The 22,575-nt window shown below is 39.1% G+C and overlaps 1 protein-coding gene across 8 annotated transcripts in view; it reads left to right on the forward strand.

The window, feature by feature from the left end:
• The window catches only part of MAST4 (microtubule associated serine/threonine kinase family member 4), a 514,314-nt gene that overhangs the window by 248,882 nt on the left and 242,857 nt on the right, over positions 1-22,575 (forward strand). For all 8 annotated transcript variants that reach the window (XM_064481100.1, XM_064481104.1, XM_064481102.1 and 5 more), the window contains one exon: positions 21,119-21,150. In XM_064481100.1, the coding sequence (XP_064337170.1) occupies positions 21,119-21,150 (32 nt within the window). The remainder of the gene's footprint in view (positions 1-21,118; positions 21,151-22,575) is intronic.

Genomic DNA, 22,575 nt, shown 5'->3' on the forward strand with positions numbered 1-22,575 from the left:
ATTTTTGAGGCAGCTTATAGTTTTGTTTTTTGGGTTTTTTTTTTTGCTTGTTTGTACATCAGCCATCTACAGATTACCTCTGATCCCAGCTACAGTGGGCACGATTACCTTCATGTTCAGGAAGAGCCTCAGGGGGCTATACTTACCACGTGATGGCTTCCTGGCCCACCTGTGCATAACACACTGGCAGACAGTGCAGAGAAATTACATCACTTGCAGGAGGCCACAGAGCTAGTACAAGGTGAAGCCCAGTGAGTCCCTGCACTTAGCCGTCATGCCACGACCTTTGCACCACCATCTAGGAGGGGCTCCACCCTTTCCCAGTGGGCACCCTGTACTAAGCGGCATTTCTCAGGGTTCAAAAAAAGGTAGCCACTACACCCAAGTTGATGTTCTTTCTGCCTCCAGGGCCAGAGACCTCCTTTGACCTATATCCCACTCTCCTGCTACCTGAATCCATGCTACTGTGGACCTACATCATGCTGCAAAGCTGTCTGGAAAGCATTCATTCTCCTTACTGTTCCTATGTGTGACTATCCCAGCTTACAAGGATTTATTTCTCTTTTTTTAATATATATATATATTCCTTTTCATATTCTTTTTCATTATAGGCCATTATAAAGTTTTGAATAGCATTCCCTGTGCTATACAGTAGGACCTTGTTGTTTATCTATTTTATATATAGTAGCATTTGCAAATCCTGAACCCCTAATTTATCTCTTCCCACCCCCTTATCTCCCTGGTAATCATAAGTTTCTTTTCTATGTCTGTGAGTCTGTTTCTGTTTTGTAAATAAGTTAATTTATCTTTCTTTTAGCTTTCACATATGAGTGATATCATGTGGTATTTTTATTTCTCTTTCTGGCTTTCTTCACTTAGTGAGACAATCTCCAGGTCCATCCATGCTGCTGCAAATGGCATTTATCCTTCTTTATGGCTAAATAGTATTCCATTATATAAATATACCACAACTTTATCCATTCACCTGTCAATGGACATTTACATTATTTCCATGTCTTGGCTTTTGTAAATAGTGCTGCTGTGAACATTGGAGTGCGTGTGTCTTTTGAATTAGAGTTCCCTCCAGATATATGCCCAGGAATGAATTGCTGGGATGACATGATACTGTATATAGAAAACCCTAAAGACTCCACACACAAACTACTAGAGCTGATAAACAAATTCAGCAAGGTAGCAGGATACAAGATTTATATACAGAAATCCATTGCATTTCTTCACACTAACAGTGAAATATCAGAAAAGAAAGTTTAAAAAATGCTTTTAAAACCATATCAAAAAATAAAATAGGAATAAACCTGCCCAACGAGGTGAAAGACTTATATACAGAGAACTATAAAACATCAATTAAGGAAATTAAAGATGACTTAAAGAAATGGAAAGATATCCCATGCTCTTGGATTGGAAGAATTAATATTGTTAAAAATGGCCATATTACCCAAAGCAATCTACAGATTTAATGCAATCCCTGTCAGATTATCCAGGACATTTTCACAGAACTAGTAAAAATAATCCTAAAATTTACATGGAATCACAAAAGACCCAGAATTGCCAAAGCAATACTGAAGAAAAAAATTTATTTCTCTGTTTTTAACAGAATTTTGGACCTAACAGATCAGTTGAAAAATGGGCAGAGGGCACTCCAATTTTTTTAGCCTAACATCTCTGACACATACAAGTAATTTTACCGAAAGTGGATTCCACTTACTTATTTTCCATGATGCTCTCTGTAAGGTATGATATAAACATAATATTAAAGCATTCAAAATTGTGGGACTAAAACATGCCTTTGGAATTCAGTTCCGATAGTTTGTACTGAAGGATTTGGCTGTCTTGTGGTCTAGCACACAGTGGGATTTAGGGCACAAGCTTGAAGGTGACTATAGCCTACTGCCTTTTGAAGAATCTCTCACTAATCTACTAAAAAAATCTTCTTGTAACACAAAAATGTACAGATATTGTAAGTTTGATACTATCCCAAAGATCTTGGAGACTGATTTTTTTCCTGTAAGCGTAACATGTCCAAGAAGTGCAGATATCAATTACCTTTCACACACTGACTATACCCGGTAACAGCACCAAGATTTAAAAAACGGAGCATTACAAAGATTATCATACTAAGCGAAGTAAGTCAGACAAAGACAAACATCAGATATCACTTATATGTGGAATCTAAAAAAATGATACAAATGAAATTATTTTCAAGACAGAAATAGACTTGCAAACAAATTTGTGGTTACCAAAGGGGAAGCAGGGGAGTAGGGGAGACATAAATTAGGAGTTTGGTATTAACAGATACAAACTACTATATATAAAATAGGTAAACAACAAAGACCTACTGTATAGCACAGGGAACTATAGTCAATATCATATAATAGCCACTTTCTTTCCTTCTCTCTTTTCTCTCCTTCTCTTTCTTTCTTTTCTTTCCTTTCTTTTCTGTCTCCCTCTCCCTCTTTCTCCTGCCCCCTTTCCCTCTCCCCTCCCCCTCCTTCCTTCTCCTCCTCCTTTCCCTCCCAGCTGGCAAAGTTTACAGAGACATAGGTGAATTGTTGCAGCCTAACTTCTCTTGTCCTTAGGTGGATTTTTTCCCCAAGGGCTTTAAAAAACTGCTGAGTTAACATTTGTTGACTTTTCTCAGATCATCAGAGTTGTGCTTGCCAAAGACTTGTATAACAGGCATTAGGCCAAGATGAGATTAACAATTTATTTGGAGGAAGGGAGTAGGAAATCTTTTTAATTTAGAGGTGAAAAGATCATCAGTTGGGCTAAGTACAGGTTATCCAATTTAGCTCCAGATTTATGAAGAATTACTGAAATCTCTTCTTTGCCTTCAAGGACTTCTGTGTCCTGTTTTCCCCTATATCCCTCTACCCTTAGGGCAAAAAGAAACAAATCAAAACATAACCAGCAACTCTAAAAAGTAATTTAAACATATAGCCAGACAACCCTTATCTTGCCTGGGGATTCTATAGATTCTGATAGGGTTTTGGAAGGATTTTGTTCCCTGCCAGTTCTTGAGAAGAGCAGCCTGAGCACCACAGACACACTTGCTGGCCAGTGCTTGGACACTACAGTATCTTTTTGTGGCTGGCTTGAGTATCTTGAAACCTCCATTGTTTGCTTTAACATTTTTTCAAGTTAATTTGGGGGGGGGGTAGGTAGGTTCTCCCTTCCTATTACCTGTCACACATTTACCTGCTTCTTGCCTGAAAAAGAGACTAGATTATGATGTTCCCAACGATGATTTTCTTTGATTTTGTTCTGCTTGGAATTCACTTAGCCTCTTAGATATGTGGATTGATACCCTTCATCAGTTTTTTGGGAAAGCCCTTGGTTATTATCTATTCAGTAATATCTACTACCTTATTTTCTCTCCTCTCCTCCTAGGATTCCATTTGTGCCTATATTAGGCAGTTTGATGTTATCCCAAAGATCTTAGATACTCTTTTTCATTTTTGTTCTGTTTTTGTTTTATGCTTTATTCTTTTGGTGACTCATTTTGGATATTTCTTTTAATTTCTTTCTTTCTTTTTGTTTTACTCTTTTTTTTTTTTTTTAAATGAAGATACTGGGGATTGAATCTAGGACCTGGTGCATGCTAAGCATGCTGTCTACCATTGAGCTATACCCTCCCTCCAGTTTCTATGGTTTTGACCTAAATTTTGCTTATTCTTTCTTTTACTTTGTTCAGTCAGCTTGTAAATTCATTTTATTCTGGTATCTTTCAGTCCGACTTTTCCTTTTGTTCTTTATTATTACAGTTTGTCTCTCTAGTGAAACTTCCAATGTCCTCATTCATGTTGTCACACACGTTTGCCACAGTATCCTTTTGCCTAGTTATTTTTGTGTCTTTGATAACATCAGGATCTTGGCTATCTCTGCATCTGTTTGTATTGCCTGTTTCTTTTCTTGACCATGCGTCATGAGAGTACCCATACCTGGTTCAAGTAGAGAGCAGAATGACTCAGCACCCCGACTCAACTGGTACAACATAAAAGAGACCCATCTCTTTCTGGAGCTAAATATTATTTACATCAGTCCCTACTGTTCTTTCAATTAAAATGCTTGGCACCCACCTAAAATTATAAACACAAGAAGAAGCAGTGTCTCCTGTTTCTGAGGCTTCCTCTTCGACTTAGGATGTAGACAATGACAAGAGCATTGCTGTTACCTTCACAATCAAAGCAAGGTGTGTAAGCCACAAAATCATACTTTAAAATAATTTCAAAAGCTAAAGGCCTACATAAACCTAAAAAAAAACCTGAATGCACAAGTGATAAACTCTTTTGAAAATTTTTTGGGGGGGGTAATTAAGTTTATTTATTTAATTATTATTTTTAATGGAGGTACTGGGGATTGAACCCAGGACCTTGTGCATGCTAAGCACACACTCTACCACTGAGCTATACCTATCCCCACCCTGAGTGATAAACTCTTGAAGGAAAAGGCCCATGGCTAGCTCCCAATCTTAGTGGAATGGCGGGAGGAGAAGGACCCTGCCATGGCTGGGAAGAGGGGAACAAGCCAAACTGATAATATACTTTGCGTTTCTAGCTTTTCTTTCACGTCTTCATTCATGTCATTGAGAGTAACGGTCTCCTGTGACTGTCTGCTTCCTGAGTGGAAGTGGAAGTCTCAAAAATAGGAGCTTTGTCCAAGGAGATGAGGGAATGTGCCAGTAGGGAGAAGAGAGCAAAGGGAAGCCTTAACGTTCATAAACAGGGCTTAGTTCAGCTCTTCTGTAGCTGTTGTAGACACATGGCTGTGGTGACAGTCCTTGTTTTCTGGGTTTGTCTTTCACATTAATCATATATCTGTGCTTCAGTAGTCATGTAATTTTTTTTGTATATATATTTTTTTATTGAAGTATAGTCAGTTTACAGTGTTGTGTCAGTTTGTGGTGTACAGCATAATGCTTCGGTCATACATGAACAAACATACATTCATTTTCATATTTCCCTTCACTATGAGTTACCACAAGATACTGAATATATCTCCCTGCGTTATACAGTATGAACTTGTTGTTTATCTATTTTATATATATATAATTAGTATCTGCAAATCTTGAATTCCCAATCTATCCCTTCCCACCCTCTTCCCCCCATGGTAACCACAAGTTTGTTTTCTATGTCTGTGAATCTGTTTCTGTTTTGTAAATAAGATCATTTGTCTTTTTTGTCATGTAGTTTTATGCTTGGAGTTTATTTCTTTAGTGATTGGGTCACTGTTGTGCACAAGGGATTTGTTTATGAAGCTCTTGTTTTCAGTCTTCTCTCGGATTTGTTGTGCAGCCTTTCAAGGTGTCCTAGGAGACACTTGGTTGAATTATGGTGCAGGGCACCTACCTCTTTCATCAGATTGCAGTACCAGACTGAGAAATCCAAAGTTACTAAGTGCAGTAACTGGGGTATCACATGGCAGTAATTTGGTCTCTGCTTTTCTTACAGTCATCCTATCATTGTACTAAAGACTCAGTTAAATCTACATTTCTCAAAGCATGTCTGTGTACGTGCCTGAGTAGCGTTTTCCCCAACATGTCCCATGGTCCCATTAATTTGGGGAACACCGCAGACCATGCCTTCTGTGCTTGTTAAATGAAATGCTAATAATTGTGAAAATCTTGCTAGAAGTAAATTCTCTGAACTATATTCAATTAGGTGTTTCTCAGACTTACTTGAATATAGACCCTTTCGCCAAGGGCATTGAAGTTTTTCTTATCACCACCCCCTAGCAAAGTTCTTTGGGGAATGTTGGGTTAAATGGACCCTGTTGCTCTTTATTTCAAGGAATATGAATAATTCATATTGGCTGCCACTCTCTACACCTGGGAAACATCTTCCCCCACTGCTTTCTGCCAAGGAAGCTTGCATTTTGGGAGGAAGGAAGAGCTCAAATCCTATCAGATTACAGCATTATACGTAGGGCCTCTTAATTACAGCAGTGTTAATGTTGTTGGGTTCTGCCATCATAGACAGCCTCACTTGTCCAAGGACTGTCCTAGTTGGCTAGTCCAGGAAAATAAGCTGGGTCAGCTGTCATATCCCCTCAAATGAAAAAAGACAGCTAGCTGCCCAGGCTGCAATTGGAAGGAAAGGTCAATCAATATATTACCTTTCCTTCTATGTGCGCCTTGCCTGCAGGCTGAGCTGTGCCTTCTCATAGTGGTGGTAATCTCTTCTGCTAAATTTTATTTTAACCTTGCAAATAGGTGAAAGGAAGGGCACAGTTAATAACGTCTTCTCTCCAACACCTCTGAGCATATTATTTGGGCCACTCTTCCTCCCCCAAGCCCCCCCCCCCCCCGCCCTGCAGAGTCCGCTTAGGTGGAGAGCTAATGCAAGGACCTGGTTTCACTTATGGTGAGAGCTCTGTCATGCCCTTGCACAGACAGAATGCAAACATGTTTGTGCTTTTTGACAGGCACTGGGATCTATGTGGAATAGGGGTTTTTTTCCAAACATTTCTCAGTCAATATGTTGACTCTCCTTCACCGGCCATGCAGCGTGAAATGGTGCATCACCGATACTTGAAATAGGCTGCAACAGGAGGTAGGAATGGGGCATAGATTTTCTAACACAGCATGTTAGATGGAATGATTTTGTGTACTCTGAAGTGGAAAATTCAATCAGAATTTTCCACACTTTTTAGTTAAAGCAGCACTGTTATTTATTGATGAAAGGTAGATGGAGAGAAAGAAAGAGTGAAAATGGAGGAGACGACAAATCTCGCATTATTCCTGGTCATGGTGAGAAATACTTTTTCTCTTGTAATTTAATGAAAGCTACATGAGATAGATAAAAAGGGTCTTCTTAAAAGATACACTATGGAATGCTTGGAACATATGCCAACTTGTTTAGCATGCGTGTGGGTCAAAAGATAATCTGGCTTTTTGAGAAGTTTGTTTTTCATGGGATGGACTTCATGCTTGATAAAGGGCAGTTACAATGGCCCAGGTAATCTATTTGGGCTTAGTTTTAGTTCAGCAGAGCTGATCTGGAAAGCACCTGAGAGTATCAGTAAGAAATTGAAGGATAGATTCTCTAAGCTTTCATTCAAATAGACTATTTAAGTAAATCACTAGTTTTCATCTGTCGTTTGGTTCATAGAAGATACATCAGCATAACTACCTATTATGTAGATGAACATTTTATACTTTCAAATTGCAAAACCTTAGGGTTGCAATGTCAAATTTGTGAATGAATGTTTAAGATAAAATAATAACCTAATATTGTTAACCTGCTCAATGTGTGCCAGTCACTTTTCTAGGTACTTTATTTGTATTCTTTCATTTCATCTGCTCAACAACACTATAAGCTCTTATTATCGATAATTTCCAGTGAGGGAAGAAAGCCACAGAGAGGGTAAGTAGTTTGTACAAGGCCATCCTCCTGAGCCAGTCTCCTGAGCCACCCTGCCTGGCTGCCTCCCTGAGGCTCTGCCACCGTAACACCTTCATCCTCAAGGGCTGAAGGACATTTGGGTTAGCAGCTTAATTCAGTTAGCATATATCTTTTAGCCTTTAGGATTTTTGTATTTAGATTCCATCTTTAAGAGAGACATATAATCTCTTACATGTGGAATCTAAAAAAGAAGAAGAAGAAAAAGAAAAACTGAAGCAGAAAAAAGAAGAATGATGGTTACCTGGAGCCGAGGGTGGAACAACAGGAAAGATGTTTTATAAGGGGACGTACTTGGAACTAGTACATAAGTAAGTCCTGCAGACCTAACATGCAGTACAGTGATGGTAAGATCCAAAACTCTGTTATAAACATTAAGCTAGCTAAGAGACTAGATCTTAATTTTTCCCATGACTAGAAAAAAATGATAATTTTATGATGTGATAGAGGTGTTTGACACTGCATTGGCAAGCATATTGCAATAGCAGTGTATTAAATCAATGTTGCACACCTTAAACGTGCAGTGCTATATGTCGACTATGTCTCAGTAAGAAAAGAGACATGTACTTCTTTAACTGTCTGTTTCACTTCACTACTTTTTTTTCTTGATGTGTAATTCTATTCAGTGTAATTCAGGTTACTTCCTCTCTTTTTTTTTTACTAGCATCTGAAGTGACAGAACCATTTAAAAGTGTTAGTGCAAATTCATTAGTTTGTCTAAATAGTGTGGCTTTGAAAGATAGTTTAGGCTGCCTATAATTTTGGGTTCTTCCGTGTTCTAAAGTTGATCTCTTCCCTTTGTTCATACTGTGTTATAGTATCATCAGTTTTTACTGTTTTTTTTTTTTAAACTTATTCTATAGACAGTGATTCCTGACTTAATTATCAATTTCCACTTTCCAAGGTGATACAGGATAATCCAGTATGAGAACTCAGAGCTTCTGTGTAATACAGGAATCGTGTCAGTACAGCAAGGTCTAGTATGCTTTTGATTTTTAAAAGGAAGGACCTAATTAGTATAACAGAAACCAAAGTGGAAACCACCTAAGGTCACCCTTGAATTACAAATGGCAGCATTCCCATACGATACGGGGGAAACCTTTCTGCTCGGGAATTAATTTTTTCAGTTAACAAAAATAAGAGGCCACCTTATGAGAACTTTCTTAGGTCTCCAATTTAAATGTCCACCCCTGTTGGAGTGATCCAAAAATATCACAATCACACAAGGGATCATTTTGACTTTGAGAGAAAGGGTTCTGTCTTTGCAATGAGAATAGAGTTTAGTCTTTGGGAAGAAGCAGTTAAAACCCGAAAGCCTTTTATTGCTTTTGATGCTTAAAAAAAGGCAAAACTCCACTGCACTGTAATATTTTCTGCTAATTAACTGTCACAAATGTGATACCATTAAGTTTGGAGTCTCTTTGGTTAACTTCAAAGTCATTCACACACACTGTGCAGCCCTCCCAAATCTATTTTGGAGAAAGAACTGCATTTGACAGGTCTGTAATCAGTGTTTCCAAGGATTGTGTTCATCATAGAACCTAATCCTCATTTAAGGAACATTTGGTCACTTCTCTCTGGGTAACCAGCACCAGCCCTCCTAATGCTCAGAGTTGATGGTGTCAAGGTTGTCTTAATGCTTGGTGTGCCTTTGGATCAGTGTTTGGAAGCCAACTTGCGAACTTCAGTACTCTTTTTGGAGACTATCAGGAACGTATTTACCTTGCAAATAACCAAAAAGGCAACTGATAGCAGCTTAAATAAGGATTTAGGGTTCCTTTCATAAAAATGTTTGTTGGTCGAGTGTTGAGGTCTAGTGCCGTATGGGAACAGGGTCATCAAGGCTACTTTGCTTTTGCTCTGCTCTCCTTAACGTGAGACCTCTGACTTTGGGCAAATTACAACGTACCTTCTCCAAGGTTCAGTTTCTCCATCAGAAAAAAAATGGTGGCCACCCTTCCTGTAATTGCAGGGTAGGGGTAAGGCTTAAATGAAATCCTGTAGGAGAAAGTGTACCGCACAGAGCCTGACACTCACTAGGTATCTTGCATCACAGCGGGAGCCCAGCAGCGCCAGTTTTCATAGTGGTGATGGAGGGGAAGGTGTGAAGTAGGAAACAGGGGATCCTACTTTAAGCTCTGTTCTTCAGTGTTGGGGTTCCCAGTTCCAGCACACTTTCAGCTGATGGAATTTGAAATCACACATTGGAAAAAATAACTTTAAAAAAGTCTGATTCTGTACCCTTTAACAAATAGAACCCATCATTTACTAAGTAAAATATATCCTTTACAAGGCAATTGTTTATTTTATTCTGTGACCTCTTTACAATAAATTTCAGTACCATTAAAGGCTTAAGACACATTATTGATTATTTGAATATGTATGTCATTAATCTTCCATCGCCCCCATACATTTTATATGTACATTTTAAGTGTTGTCTTTTGCATTTAGATGGAGAAGAGTGGTTTCAGAAGAAAGCAGACTTGTGGGTATTAGCTTCATATAGCACTTCGGGGGCTCCCTTGAGCTGATTTGCCTGTCAATTTCTACACTAAAATGGACTTTTAGAATAGTTACTGCCAGATAAACGACAAAGTGTCCTTAGTAAATAAAAGTGATTAATCTCAGCTGGATAAATTCACTGTCAACCAGTCTCATCCAATTCTGTTTCCTGGTTCTATGAAAAGCCTTTTTCTTTTTTTATTAAGGTTGTCTGTAATTTTAATGGAATCTTTGAATTATTGTCTGATTTTTAAAAATTGGTTCATAAAAAGATATTGATTCTTTAAATTAGGAGTGGTTGAAATGTTGTTGATGGGCAAACTGGTCTCCTTTGATAGAACCTGGAAACCTTAGTCAAGAAAAATTCATCTTAAATCTGTGTTAGGATACACTTAAGAAAAAAAATCACGACTCTTAATGACTGACTCTGGGTTGGACAGCAATGTCGGTGTGGAAGCACAAGGGAACCAAAAGGTAAAAGTGGAAATCTATTAAGCTGGGTTCTTCCTAGTTGCTTAATTTTTATTGCCAGTCATTGATACTTATTTCTTTCTCAGGGCGTTTCCTTGGGTAATGTGAAGATTCTAAAATCAAATAAGGCTTTTGAACAGTGAAGATGTTTGCCACTGCTCTGTTGAAGAATCTTATAGATTGATAGTGATCCTAAGAGGTGTCTCATATCCACTATATTAACTAGCTTTTTAGAAGCTTATGAACATTGTAGCTTTTATTGATTCTTGGGAATTGTACCCAACAATAAGCAATAAAAGTCAATGGTAACTTTCTTCCCATATAGGGGTGTGCAGATCAATATTTTGAATTTACTGTAATTTGCTGGTAATGGATGGAAGACCTGAAAAAAATTGCGGAGCCTTGCAGGGCACAGCTGTGTGGTGTTGCCTTTTATTTGAGCTCACTGTAGGTCACAAGCTTTCCCAAGTAATAAGAAACGGAGTTAAGTGGCAGGGCTGCTGCACGTATTTATCAGGAGCCTTCATGAGTCTCTTCCAAGGGAAAAGAGAGAATCTCGAAACTTGTCTATGGTGACCTTAATTTTATAGTCCTGAAGGACCTCTAAAAGTACACTGTCAATTAAAATTTTAAATATCCAGCATTTGTGTTTGATCTCCTTCCGCTAAAGGAATTTTTCTACTGATCAGTAACAGGGTATGTGATTTCACTGAAGCCTGATTTGCTTGAAGTCTTCCAGTTGTTTCAGGGAACTCTGCCCAGGTTCTCCATTCAGAGAGGAGGAGCAGGTAGGCGTCCTCTGCCCTTGCTCTTTGATTTTACCCATTTCTCTCTCGATCAGGATCAGAGCTCTTCCCTTGTGCCCCAGGTGCTGCATCTGATGTGAGTGTCACACTTAAATAGTCCGGATTGACTGTCTAGGGTGCTCTCGAGTTCAGGAGCTGTGCTGCGTGCAGGGCACGTGTTCCCACGAGTCTTCTCAACACCTTATGACAGATTGTAGTGTCCTCATCTTTTAGTTTAGAAAACGGAGTCTCACAGTAGTGAAGGATTTTTCAAGGATATTTTCCAAGGATATTTTCCAGCTCTGACTTATGTTAGAATGTAGGTATTTCTGAATCTAGGTCTTGTTCATTTAAGCACTGTAAAGTACACAATTGGCTGAAATAAGGATTTTTTTTTTTAACATAAAGATTGCTTGATCTAATACATGTTTTCTTGTTTCCTCTGTTGAGAACTAATTTGATCAAAATGAGTTTCCTTAATTTCAAAAATGCCACACTTTTACTTGACGAAGCCTTTTGTTCTCTAAGAACAAAATGAGCCCATAAAATACAGTATGACTGTGGGCTGAAAGCTGCTAATTTTGAGGAAATAAATGCACTTCACTTAGTGTATAGTAAGCTCTCAATAAAGTAGAGGTGTTATTAATATAAATACTAGTTATGACTCAGCGTACCCTGCACGGAAGCGTGGAGACGTTGAGTTAGGAGGCAGATTTCCCTCACATAGTACTGAATTGGAAGGCAACATGTATATAAATATGAGGTTCCCAGACTCGATTTTTTGATGTCAAAGGTGTAACATGTTAGGAAGCATCAAAACCCATAGTAATTGGCTGGAAAGGAAGCTTGTTTCATTTGCTCATTTACTTGGGGTGCCCCGGTGATTTGACTTGTTATGCTTTCTCTGCTTTAAAAGGTCTGGGTTAAAAGTAACGTGTTCACAAGGCTTTGCTTCAAATAAAATCAGAGTCTATAAAAATAATTTAAGTGTGAAATTTGCTTAGAAAGAGCTGCAAAGCTGTGTTGTAATACTCTTTTCTGAGAGTTATTGCCAGTGTGTTACCAACTATGAATGCAATTTGATAGCCTACTCAAGGTGGGTCCGTAGGACAAACACACCACATCTTACTTGGTGATGAAAAATAATTAAACTGCTTTGGATTTAGACTGATGTGGATTCAAAGACAAGCTAAACCATTTACCTGCTCTGTGACCTTATGTAGCTCCTTAACTGGTCTGTGCCTCAGTTCTGTAAAATGGTAATAACAGTGAAGATGAAATGAGACAATGAACGTCACCACGCAGTACATGTTAGGGACTGTTCCTAGATGGATGAAGGCTGATGGGCTTAGTAAGGAAAAACAACTCTCATCAACTGTGTGAAAATTTTAAAGTGGAAAATGCATTTGTAATGAATGTTATTTAACTTTCATGCAGGAAAGACTTGGGACACCCGCCTTGGCTCTTACCTTATTTTGCAAATCTATCTCACAATCCTGCCCATTAGAGACCACAGGGTTTTTCCACCCCTTACTCACGTTCAGATTTCCATTATTTACCTTCTGAAAGGCCCTCTGTGCTTTTGGATGGCCCTCATTCCTGACCGCTGGATGGCGCCCACCCTTAGCTCCTACGGTTCTAAACTTTCCCAGAATTTAGGCATTTCTTCTTAATTGTTGATCCTATACATATATTTATCTCTTGAATCTGCCCCTCCTTTCTTTGCCTACTGCCTCTTCCTTGGTTCTGATGCTGGGCTATGCTTCCAAGACAATTGAATAAGCCTCTGAATTCTTTGCCCATTTGTCCTCCATAAGCTGTATGACATCCTGATACCAGAGTGATCCTTTTTTAACATGTAGATTTGATCATCTTATTCTCCTATGTAAAATGTTCTGTGAGTTCCCCATCACCTATAGGATGAAGACAGACTCTTCCAAAAACCTTCCATGATTCTCCCTGTCCCTGCCTCCATACTCATGTCCTGTTGGTTTTTCCTTTCTCGCCTCTGTTCTGGCCACTCCAGGTTTACTAAGAGCTGTGTCCTATTTCACTCCACCCTGCTTTGCTACATCCATTCCCTCTCCTGGAATGCCCCTCTCCTTGCCTCCTCCTCAGGCTGCCTAGCCAGCTCCCAAATGCTACTGAAGAAAGGCCAGGCTTGAGTATTAGCTCGCTAGGGAATATCTGAATTGCAAGGAACAGAAAACACAGGTTAAACTGGTTTAAACAGTAAAGGAGATCGATTGGCTCATGTGACTGAGAAATCCAGGTACAGGCAAGACCAGATCCACTGTTTCAGAGATATCACCCAAGACCCAGTTTGTAGCTGTCTTTCTTCTCTGTCACCTTCTACCCTGCAGCTGTCATTAGCTTATTGAGGTAATTCTCCTTTCCTGCTAGCTTTTTCGGAAAAGGGAAGGAACACTTTCCCAGGAACCTGGAGCTAACATTGTTTTGCATCTTGCTTTCCTGGATTGAATCAGATGCCCTCTTTTGAATGGATTACTTTGGCCCAGACAATGAACTTTGTCATTAGCTTAACTTGAACTAAGTCTTGAGGTTGAGAATGGTGTCACTTCCACCAGATTTTATTACCGTGAATAATGGGGAGCATCACTGGGCAGGAAAAAATTCTGACTCTCTTTAAAGAAAACTAATCACTCTCACCCTCAGGGCTCCTGCATGCTATGAAGAAACCTCTATTCCAGGCCCTGCCACACTGGATTTTACAGCAAGTAGAGTCCTTTATCCCAAGTGCCTGGCACAGCACTTGCTACATCAGCCTTTACTAAAAAGTATACAATTGAATTAAGGAATCCGATTTCGCTGGCTTTAATCACCGCGTGTGCCCCTCATCCTCACCATGGGCAGAGGATTTTGCCTTCTGTGTTTCTGAAATTACAGAAATCCAAATAAATTGCTTCAGTTTTCCTTTGCTCCTCTTTAAAAGGTATTTGTTGATACCTGCACTTTTCTTCCTCTTTAGAGGAAAAATTGTCCTCTTTTGAAATTAAGGCCAACCCCCTCTGCTTGTGTACTCAGACCCCCTCTTTGTCTCTCACACAGCACTGTGTCCTGCTCCCTGGCCCTTTCAGAGTGCCAGAGTTGGAGCGCAGGGAAAATTGGGGCAGGATGACATAGGTTTCAGATTTTACTTCCACCATCTCCTGGCTTTGTGATCCTGGGTAATTGATCATCTCAGAGAACTACAAAGGGTCCTGCGAGACAGCCAGGTGAATTTGTTAGGAGATCCATAAACTCTCTCTCTTTTTTAATTGAACTGTAGTCAATTTACAATGTTGTGTTAGTTTCTGGCGTACAGCATAGTAATTCAGTTATACATATATACATATTCCCTTTCGTTATAGGTTATTACAAGTTATTGAATGTAGTTCCCTGGCTATACAGTAGGATCTTGTCATTTAGACTCTGTTTTGATAGGATCTTATGAAACTCAGAGACAGACTCCCATAGTGTGACTCGGAAGCTTTATGTATGGAAAAAGCCTGCGAGGCGAATGCCAAGCCTTGAGGATGATGGCTGTTGATTTGGGTTCACGACAGAAAAAGCCAACCCCAGAAAGAAAGGAAGGCATTAACTACTTTCTCCTGTTTTTCAGAGGAAGTGAGTATGTGGTTGCAATCAGGTGAAACTTATATGAAAACCCAGCAGGCATTTTTGTGTGTACCTTTTATGGATTATTTTGTTGAACTTCACTACCACAAATAAACGTATTAAAGTACAGTATGGTTATATATACAAAAATAGAATGAAATAAAACCTACAAGAAAGGGGAAGTCCTTTAGGATCCTCCACCCATCTCCCGGCCTCAAGGCAGGATTTCAGTGGTGTTTGGCTGGTCGAATGGTTTGGATGTCCAAGCACATCTGTAGAGGTCTACCTTCTGCCTTTCCAGCTTTCCTCTCTAGGTGTTTGTGCAGAAAGTCATGTACCGCATGGGCAGCTCACTGGATTTTTCAAGGTGGTTTGAACATAAGCCCCTTTTGCCTGCTGCTCTGCTTCAGAACCAGGTCTTCATGGCAGATCTGGTTCTGTGGCGTGGACTTCTCTGTCCTGTGCTTCTGCCTTCACAAGTGACTTTCAGAAATGGGGCCAAAAGCATTACGTGACACAGGGCAGTCCCTGACTGAGCCTAATCCCTTAGCTAATGCCACGCTCTGTCATATAGGGAGAGTTCCGTTTGGAGTACACTGCTTGCCCTACGATACTGCCCACTCGCGTAGGAAATAACCAGAAACCTAACTTCCCTGCCGTAGTGACAGCTAGAAAGGTAGTATTCCAAAAAGGAAAAAAAAATCCAAAGGGAAACAATTTATGGAAACTAATAGTCCTTAAGGATACTTAACATTACCAACCTCCACCAAACAGCCTGCAAACCACTCTCTCCCCATCTCCAGGGTGGTGTTCAGACGCTGGTACTTGTCAGAGCTCCCTGGGTGACTGATGTGTAGCCAGGCTGCGTTCAGAACCACTGAATTATCTCATCCCCTTTTATTTTCTCTCCCCTGCTAGCATTTACTTATTCAAATTATGCTACGTAATATACTTGAACCTGGTGATACCTCTCTTGTTGTGTATGTGTGTATGTGTGTTTCCTCAATGGGGCTTTTCAATGTTTTGTTTTGTTTTTTGCTGTGTCTCTAACAGTGCCTGATATACTGCCTCATACCTCTCGGGTCTCTGAACTCTCTTCCTTAATTAATGGTTTGTCAGTGCAGAGTAGTTGTAGTCACTCTTGATGACAGGGTGATGCCACCAATGACTAAGGAATGATGGTAATAGGGAAATACATGAACTTTAAATTGAATGGTTTCTGGAAAACAGTGGGGAAATGGTGGATGATAGACATTGCCGTTCTAAATGTTTGCAGGGTATTGTTTTTATTTTGTTTTTGTCTTGTTTTTGGAGGGATGGCAGGTTGCCAGCTTGCAAATCCTCTTCCTCTTTTTTTGGAGGACATCCCAGAGTATGAATCTGGGTAGACCTGGCCCCACCTCCCAATATGTTTGTGAAGGGAGCCAGTGTTTCTTGTTCCTGCTCCCTTGGGATCATGCTGCCACCCACGGTCCTGGGACACTCACAGGGACCCTGCCCGAGTGCTCAGGGGAAGGTGCAGGGATGGCTGAGAGATCTTTCCTGGAGGCTGAGCTCCACTTGTGTCCTAGCTGGGCTGTTCCCAGGTGTGGTCATGTTCTCTGGGGTAGAATTTCCTGGTTCCTGGTCACTTTCTATCCTTATCTGTGCAACCATCCTGTCACCTGTGTGAGAGCTGGTGTTTACCCAATAGTTTTTTTCACTCGCTAGCCTTGTTCAGTTTCTGTTGTTTGAAGAGCCCCAGGGGCTGCGTAGTTCAGCACATCATTTAACACCATGTAGCACAACTCTCCCCACTTGTAGATTTCCGGCAGCGCCGTATGTACCTGTGCCTCTCCTTTTTCTGTCTGATCTCTCTTCTCGTATCTCTTCTAGCCTCCTACGTGATGATGTCTCCAGCCCTGACCTCTATCCTGAACCCAGGTTCATTTGTCCAACCACCTGCTTAGAATTTTTTCTTTGGAATCTTTATAGACTTGCTTGATGTAACATATCCAGACAGAACTCCTCTTCCCTCAACCTCCATTTGCTCAGGCCAAAAGCTTTGACTCTTTCTTGTTTTCTCTTCTGTCTTCCACATCCAGTTCTTTTGTAAGTTCTGTAAAAAATCTCTCTCAGATCTGAGTGCTTTTCACCATCTTCCGTGATGGTCCTACCCACAGTCTTCTCTCATTTGGACTATCCCTATAACTTTCTAAAATATTGGGATGAAAATATTGCCTTAAAATAAGCTTAGAATATTTAGAAATTTATTAGTTCATGCTTTTAATGCTGTAGCCTACACTGCCCCCCCACACACGTCTTTCTCCCTACCTCTCTTCTCTTTTGAGAGAATTTAATTTTTTTAATCATCTTAGATTTATAGACAAGTTGCAAGATAGTTGAGAGAATTTCCACATATCCTTCCACCATTGTTGCCTAGTGTTAACATCTTATATAACCTTAATATACTTGTCAAAATCATGAAATTGACACTGATATGTCACTATTAGCTGAACTACACCCTTTATACAGAGATTCACCAGGTTTTCCACTACAGTCCTTTCTATGGTCCAGAGTCCAGTCTACAGTCCTGTACTAGGAAAGCATTTGGTCATCTTTTCTCCTTAGTCTTCTCTGATCTGTGACAGTTTCTCCATTGTTCCTTGTTTTTCACAACCCAGTTTTAAAGATGTTATGTAGAATGACTCAATTTGTATTTTCCTGATTTTTTTTTTCATGATGAGGCTGGAGTTAAGGTTTTTAGGGAGAATGCCCCAGAGGTGAAGTCTCTTCTCAATGTATCATAGCAAGGGTATGAGGTGTCAGCACATGGCCAACCTTGATCGCGTGGTTGGTTAAGACGGTGTCTGTCAGGTTTCTCCACTGACAAGTTGCTGCTCTTCCCTTTCCCTGCTCCCTGGAAGGGAGTCTCTAAGTTCAGCCCACTCTCCAGGGGGAGAGAATTAAGCCCCACCTCTTGAAGGAGGGGATATCTACATATCCTGCTTGTAATATAATTCATGTGAATCTCCTTTCTCTTTTAAATCATAAACTGGTCCATCAGTTTAAGAGAATAGTTCAAAGATTTCCTAAACACATGTGGCATGTGTAGCCATGTCATTTTATTTGTGTTTGTATAGCTATTAAATACCTACTAAATAGTATATATTTTAAAAATTATCGTTATGGAAATTGGCTTGTACATATTAAACATTACGGCTATTTCTCAATTGCCTTTATGAATGAAACAATGTTATTTTCTCCTTTTGAGGCCCAGTTTGGCCAGAAAAGGGACAGTATCATTTGTTAGGCTCTTTTCTTCCCAAACCCACAGAAATGCTCCTTCTAGATTTAAGTGTCCACAGTCTTATCAAGGAATTGCAAGAAGACAAACAGAGTTCTCAGACAGATAACTTTCCTTCACATTTATTTTCAATGTACACATTTGCTAGTTAGCAGTTTTAGAAAGGGGGGCCAAGGAGCTCATGATCTCAAGCAAGTAATAATACACAGCAATTCTAAAAAATATTAGAAGTCACTGAGAAATCAATATCAATAAAAGTAATTTAAAATTTTTAATATTCTTAAATACACTCTTAAGAATTTCTTTGCCCTGTGATAATTAATAATTACATGTTGTTTAGTTCAGATTGATGCTTCGTGCCCTTTCTTTTCTCCCCCTCCCTTCCTTTCTCTTTTATTACCTGATGCTGATCTTTTAGACATGTTCCAAATACGCTAAGCACAAGCTTTGGTTTATGACCTGGACCAATACCACATGTTTTATCTAATGATCTAAGTGTGTTTATCTGTTAGTGACTTTATCCTGGCATTAAGAGAATAAGATGAGGACACACACACAGTACCACCAGCACTGGGGCAGTCAGTGCCTTGATTGCTGCGCAGGTCCGTCCATCCGGTGCCGGTCGGTCAGTGCATGGTCCCCATGCGTCTGGGCAGCAGCCCCTCCTGGCTCTGTCTGCGATCACTTAGCCCTCCTGATACTTGCAGGCTTTTGCAGCCACTGTTCACAAGGTCTTGGCCACAGCACATTCATTTCTCTCACTTTATTACCATCGCATCTGATTCCAATTTGCTACCAAATTGAGTTTCCAGTTCCGAGCCTGACATTCAAGCCGTCAGGTGGATTAGCTCCTCAGCCTGGTTAGCGCTGACCCCGCAGGTCAGTTGACAGTGACCTCTTAAATGTCCCCGGCTCCTCATCTTGGAACCTCAGCTGCCAGCCCCAGGGAGCAGCAGGGCGGGGTTACCCACTGTAACCTTTCTTCTTGTTTAGGACTCATCATTCTAGACCTGTTGGAAAGACTTCTGATTAACAACAGACTTGATTTTTATCCCTCATCTTGCTGTTTCAGCAGTTTTTTTCTCAGAGCAAAGCAGCCAGCTTATGGTCAGGGTATTTGGTGGAATATGATTGACTGAACTGTTTGAGGATCATTTATCTGGCCCTCCCCCTCTATGTCTTCTGAGTGATCTGTTTGCATACACAGTTGAAATAACACCTGACTTAATATTTTTCCTATTATTAATGATAACACTTCAGGTACCCCTCCTTTTCTTTTGATGCTGCTGTGAGATCAACTTACTGGATAGCAGTATTTACTTACTTGACTGAACTCTAGCCTTTTGCTATGTAGTGGGTCTCAGTAATTTCTTTCTAAAAGAAACCCTCTGGTGAATGATCACTTCTAGGGAGAGGTTTTTTGGTTGTGTTTTTTTTTTTTTCTTTTTTTTTAACCTGAATACAAAACAAATTTCTCAGTGCTTGTCATATCCCAGGACACACATATAAAAAAATTACTCACTGGTTTATCTATTTACATTTGAGTACCCAAGGAAAACTGTCTTGATCAAAGACTTTTATCATTAGAAGATTTAGTCAATGAAGGTATATTTATGTTTCAGCATCAGGGAGCCAAGTTCAGCAAACGCTGTAATTTCTTGGGGCTAATGAAGGATTAAAGAAAAACTCGAAACAAAACAAAACAAAAAAAATAAAGCCTTTCACCACTGAACCTTGCAACCCTTGGAAAGAAAATGTTAGCTCTTGAGAGAAGGAAGAAAATACTCTGTCCCTAAAATTGTTGTTTCTTCTTGGAATTAAACAGTGATGTGATTATTATAACTCTGTATCAAAGTATGTTTTCCGCTTAATAGCTAAGTTAAGTAATAGCTTTAAATAAGTTCTATTTAAAGCAGGATTATTCTCCTGCCTCACTGCTCTCAGGTCCATTTTCTGGGAGCTGGGCTGGAGTAAATTGCACGGTTTAGAAGATAGGAGGCCACAGGCCATGACAAACGTTTAAGAATCCAATAAAAATAGGGAACAGGAAAGGTGAGTTTGAAGCTGAAGGGGAAGTACCTTTCAAAAAATGATGCTGGAGCTCCTGGAAGACAAAAAATGAAATGGTAATTATGGGAATGAAAACCCAAATTGAGTCAGCCTTTTCGAATTTTGAGTTAAAATAGCCAGATGAATCATTGCTTCCTGTTCTTTAATTATTGTCATCAAGTAATCCTTGAGTTCCCTGAGCTTCTGAAAACTCCACTAGTGGGTGGAGGTATTTCTGTTAGCCTTTTTTGTTTGTTTGGCTTGTTTGCTTGGTTGTTTTTGTTTTTTGTTTTTCCATAGACTCTCCATAGAAAGATAGATAATGATCTTAATTTGAACTGAGTGTGAGAGCACCCTTTGAAACTATAAAGCGCTCTGTTAATTGTTGCTCTCTGGTTACCTTTTGAGAGGTTCATTAACCTACTTCAAAATAGCATAAATCATAAATCACATTTGTTTTAGGAAATAATACCAGAAGGAAACTTTTTGCTGTGTTTCTTTTATAAATTATAATCTTCAGTAGACACAGTGTTTTGAATGAGTTTACTTCTGTTGGGGGCAAATAGTCTGATTTAACTACCCTTTTCATTTCACCTCTCACTTAATTATAATCCTGCGAAATTTCTCCTCCTCCTTGTGTCCTTTTCCTCTTTGGATAAGTTCTTTGCTTCCTCAGGTTTTCCTTACCCTCAATTATAGGGGTCATGTAGTTCAACTCAGTCTCTATCTATCATTGCTTTGGGAGGATTGATGTCTTTTTTGCTCTGGAATTTAGGTAGACCGTGTTTGTACCTTAAACACAGTGTCTAAAGAGTACAGTGTAAGAAGGGATCCAGCATAAAATTATTACATTGAAATCTTTTCAGTTATAGAAAATGCCAAATCAAGCATAAGGAGAAGAATAACGTTTTATCTTAGCCACTCGGTGTCCTAGTGGTCTAAGGTTAATGTAGCATCTCACATATATGTTTTCTTTCTTCCTTTTGCAGAAGGAGCTGAGTCTTCCCAGAAGAGGAAGTTTGTAAGTAGCCTAATTTAGTTTCCTTATTGATTTATTTGTATTTTGGGATACAGTTGGTAATGTGATTATTCTCTGATGTGTTAGATTTTCAGTGGCCATCAGAAGATTAATGATAATCAGCTGAACTAAGAAAACAAAAAGCTCTGCATTTATTTGTAAATGTCAAATATTAATGACTTAAAGATAGCTCGAAGAAAGTTTCCAGGGTTTGTTCCTCATGGGCATTGTAAGCCAAAATACATATTTATTCCTGGGAGAACCTTAATTTAAACTTGAAAATTCTATTATGCAATCAAGCAAAACCATTATGTGGTCTGCAGATAGTTTAAATTGGTCTGCATAAAGAATTAGTGCTTATCTACATGGTATGGAAACCTGTGATTGATGTTTTATATTATGAATTTTATTCAGAGTAGATGATATATACATTTGCATTTGAATTGATGAGGACTGCATTAGCTAAAGATTCTGTTAGATCTAGCCCTTACTGAACTGATAACATGTAACATTCATGTTAAAATAGCAAATTTGTGAACATTGACCTGATTTCTTTGTAGTGTTTCAGCCTTTTATTTTTAAAGGTAATTTATTTGCATAAATCATAGTATTTTCCCATTAACAAGATGCAGAATGAAATTAATTGCTTTTAATATTCTACTAAATTTAGGATAGATTTGTTACCAACTAATACTTTGTAAGGGCTGGTCCAGAAACATTTGGATTTGGTATCTGATTTATACTGAAGAATTTAGTGGCTAGGGCAATGTCCTTTTAAAAAATAAGTACAGTATTTAAGATAAATTCATGCAAATTTCAACTTGGGAGATTAGAAACATATATGGTGATTGTTGAAAGAATTCATTCTGTTGACAAAATTTTGGAAAATTTCATCCTTTGCATCTAGGAACCAAAACTTCATCAACCATGAACATTTCATTACTATCCATTCTAGTCTTTACTTTTTTAGTTGCCAGGGGGACACGGGGTCATTGTTCTTGGAGAATGAGCCTAAGTAAATTTTCACTAGCTTCCGGCTTACATCTCTGTGCACTAGAGGTTAATGGGCTAATAGTTTGCCATAGGAAATGCCTTTAGAATCAAAAACTTCCATTCTTCTGCATTATGATTAGGACTCTTTTGCCTAGACTTGGAAAAGTTCAGACTTTTTGAATATTTCCCATCATGATGAGAAATAAGAAAAAAGAAAAGCAGAAATGCCAGGATGCATGAAATTCCTTTATAGACAAAAATCTCTTTTCCCTCATAGTTTGGTTTAAAAATCATCCTAGGTTTGTCTTCCAAACTTTATTTTAAAATTTTAAAACTTCAGTCAGATCTTGCATTTAGCCTTTATAGTAGATGGTTCTTTTTTTTTTTTTTTTCTGTTTGAGTTAGTATGTTTTCTATAAATTATTATGGTAATAT

This window comes from Camelus dromedarius, chromosome 3 (assembly GCF_036321535.1).
Source record: "Camelus dromedarius isolate mCamDro1 chromosome 3, mCamDro1.pat, whole genome shotgun sequence".
In the NCBI taxonomy this organism is placed as follows: Eukaryota; Metazoa; Chordata; class Mammalia; order Artiodactyla; family Camelidae; genus Camelus; species Camelus dromedarius.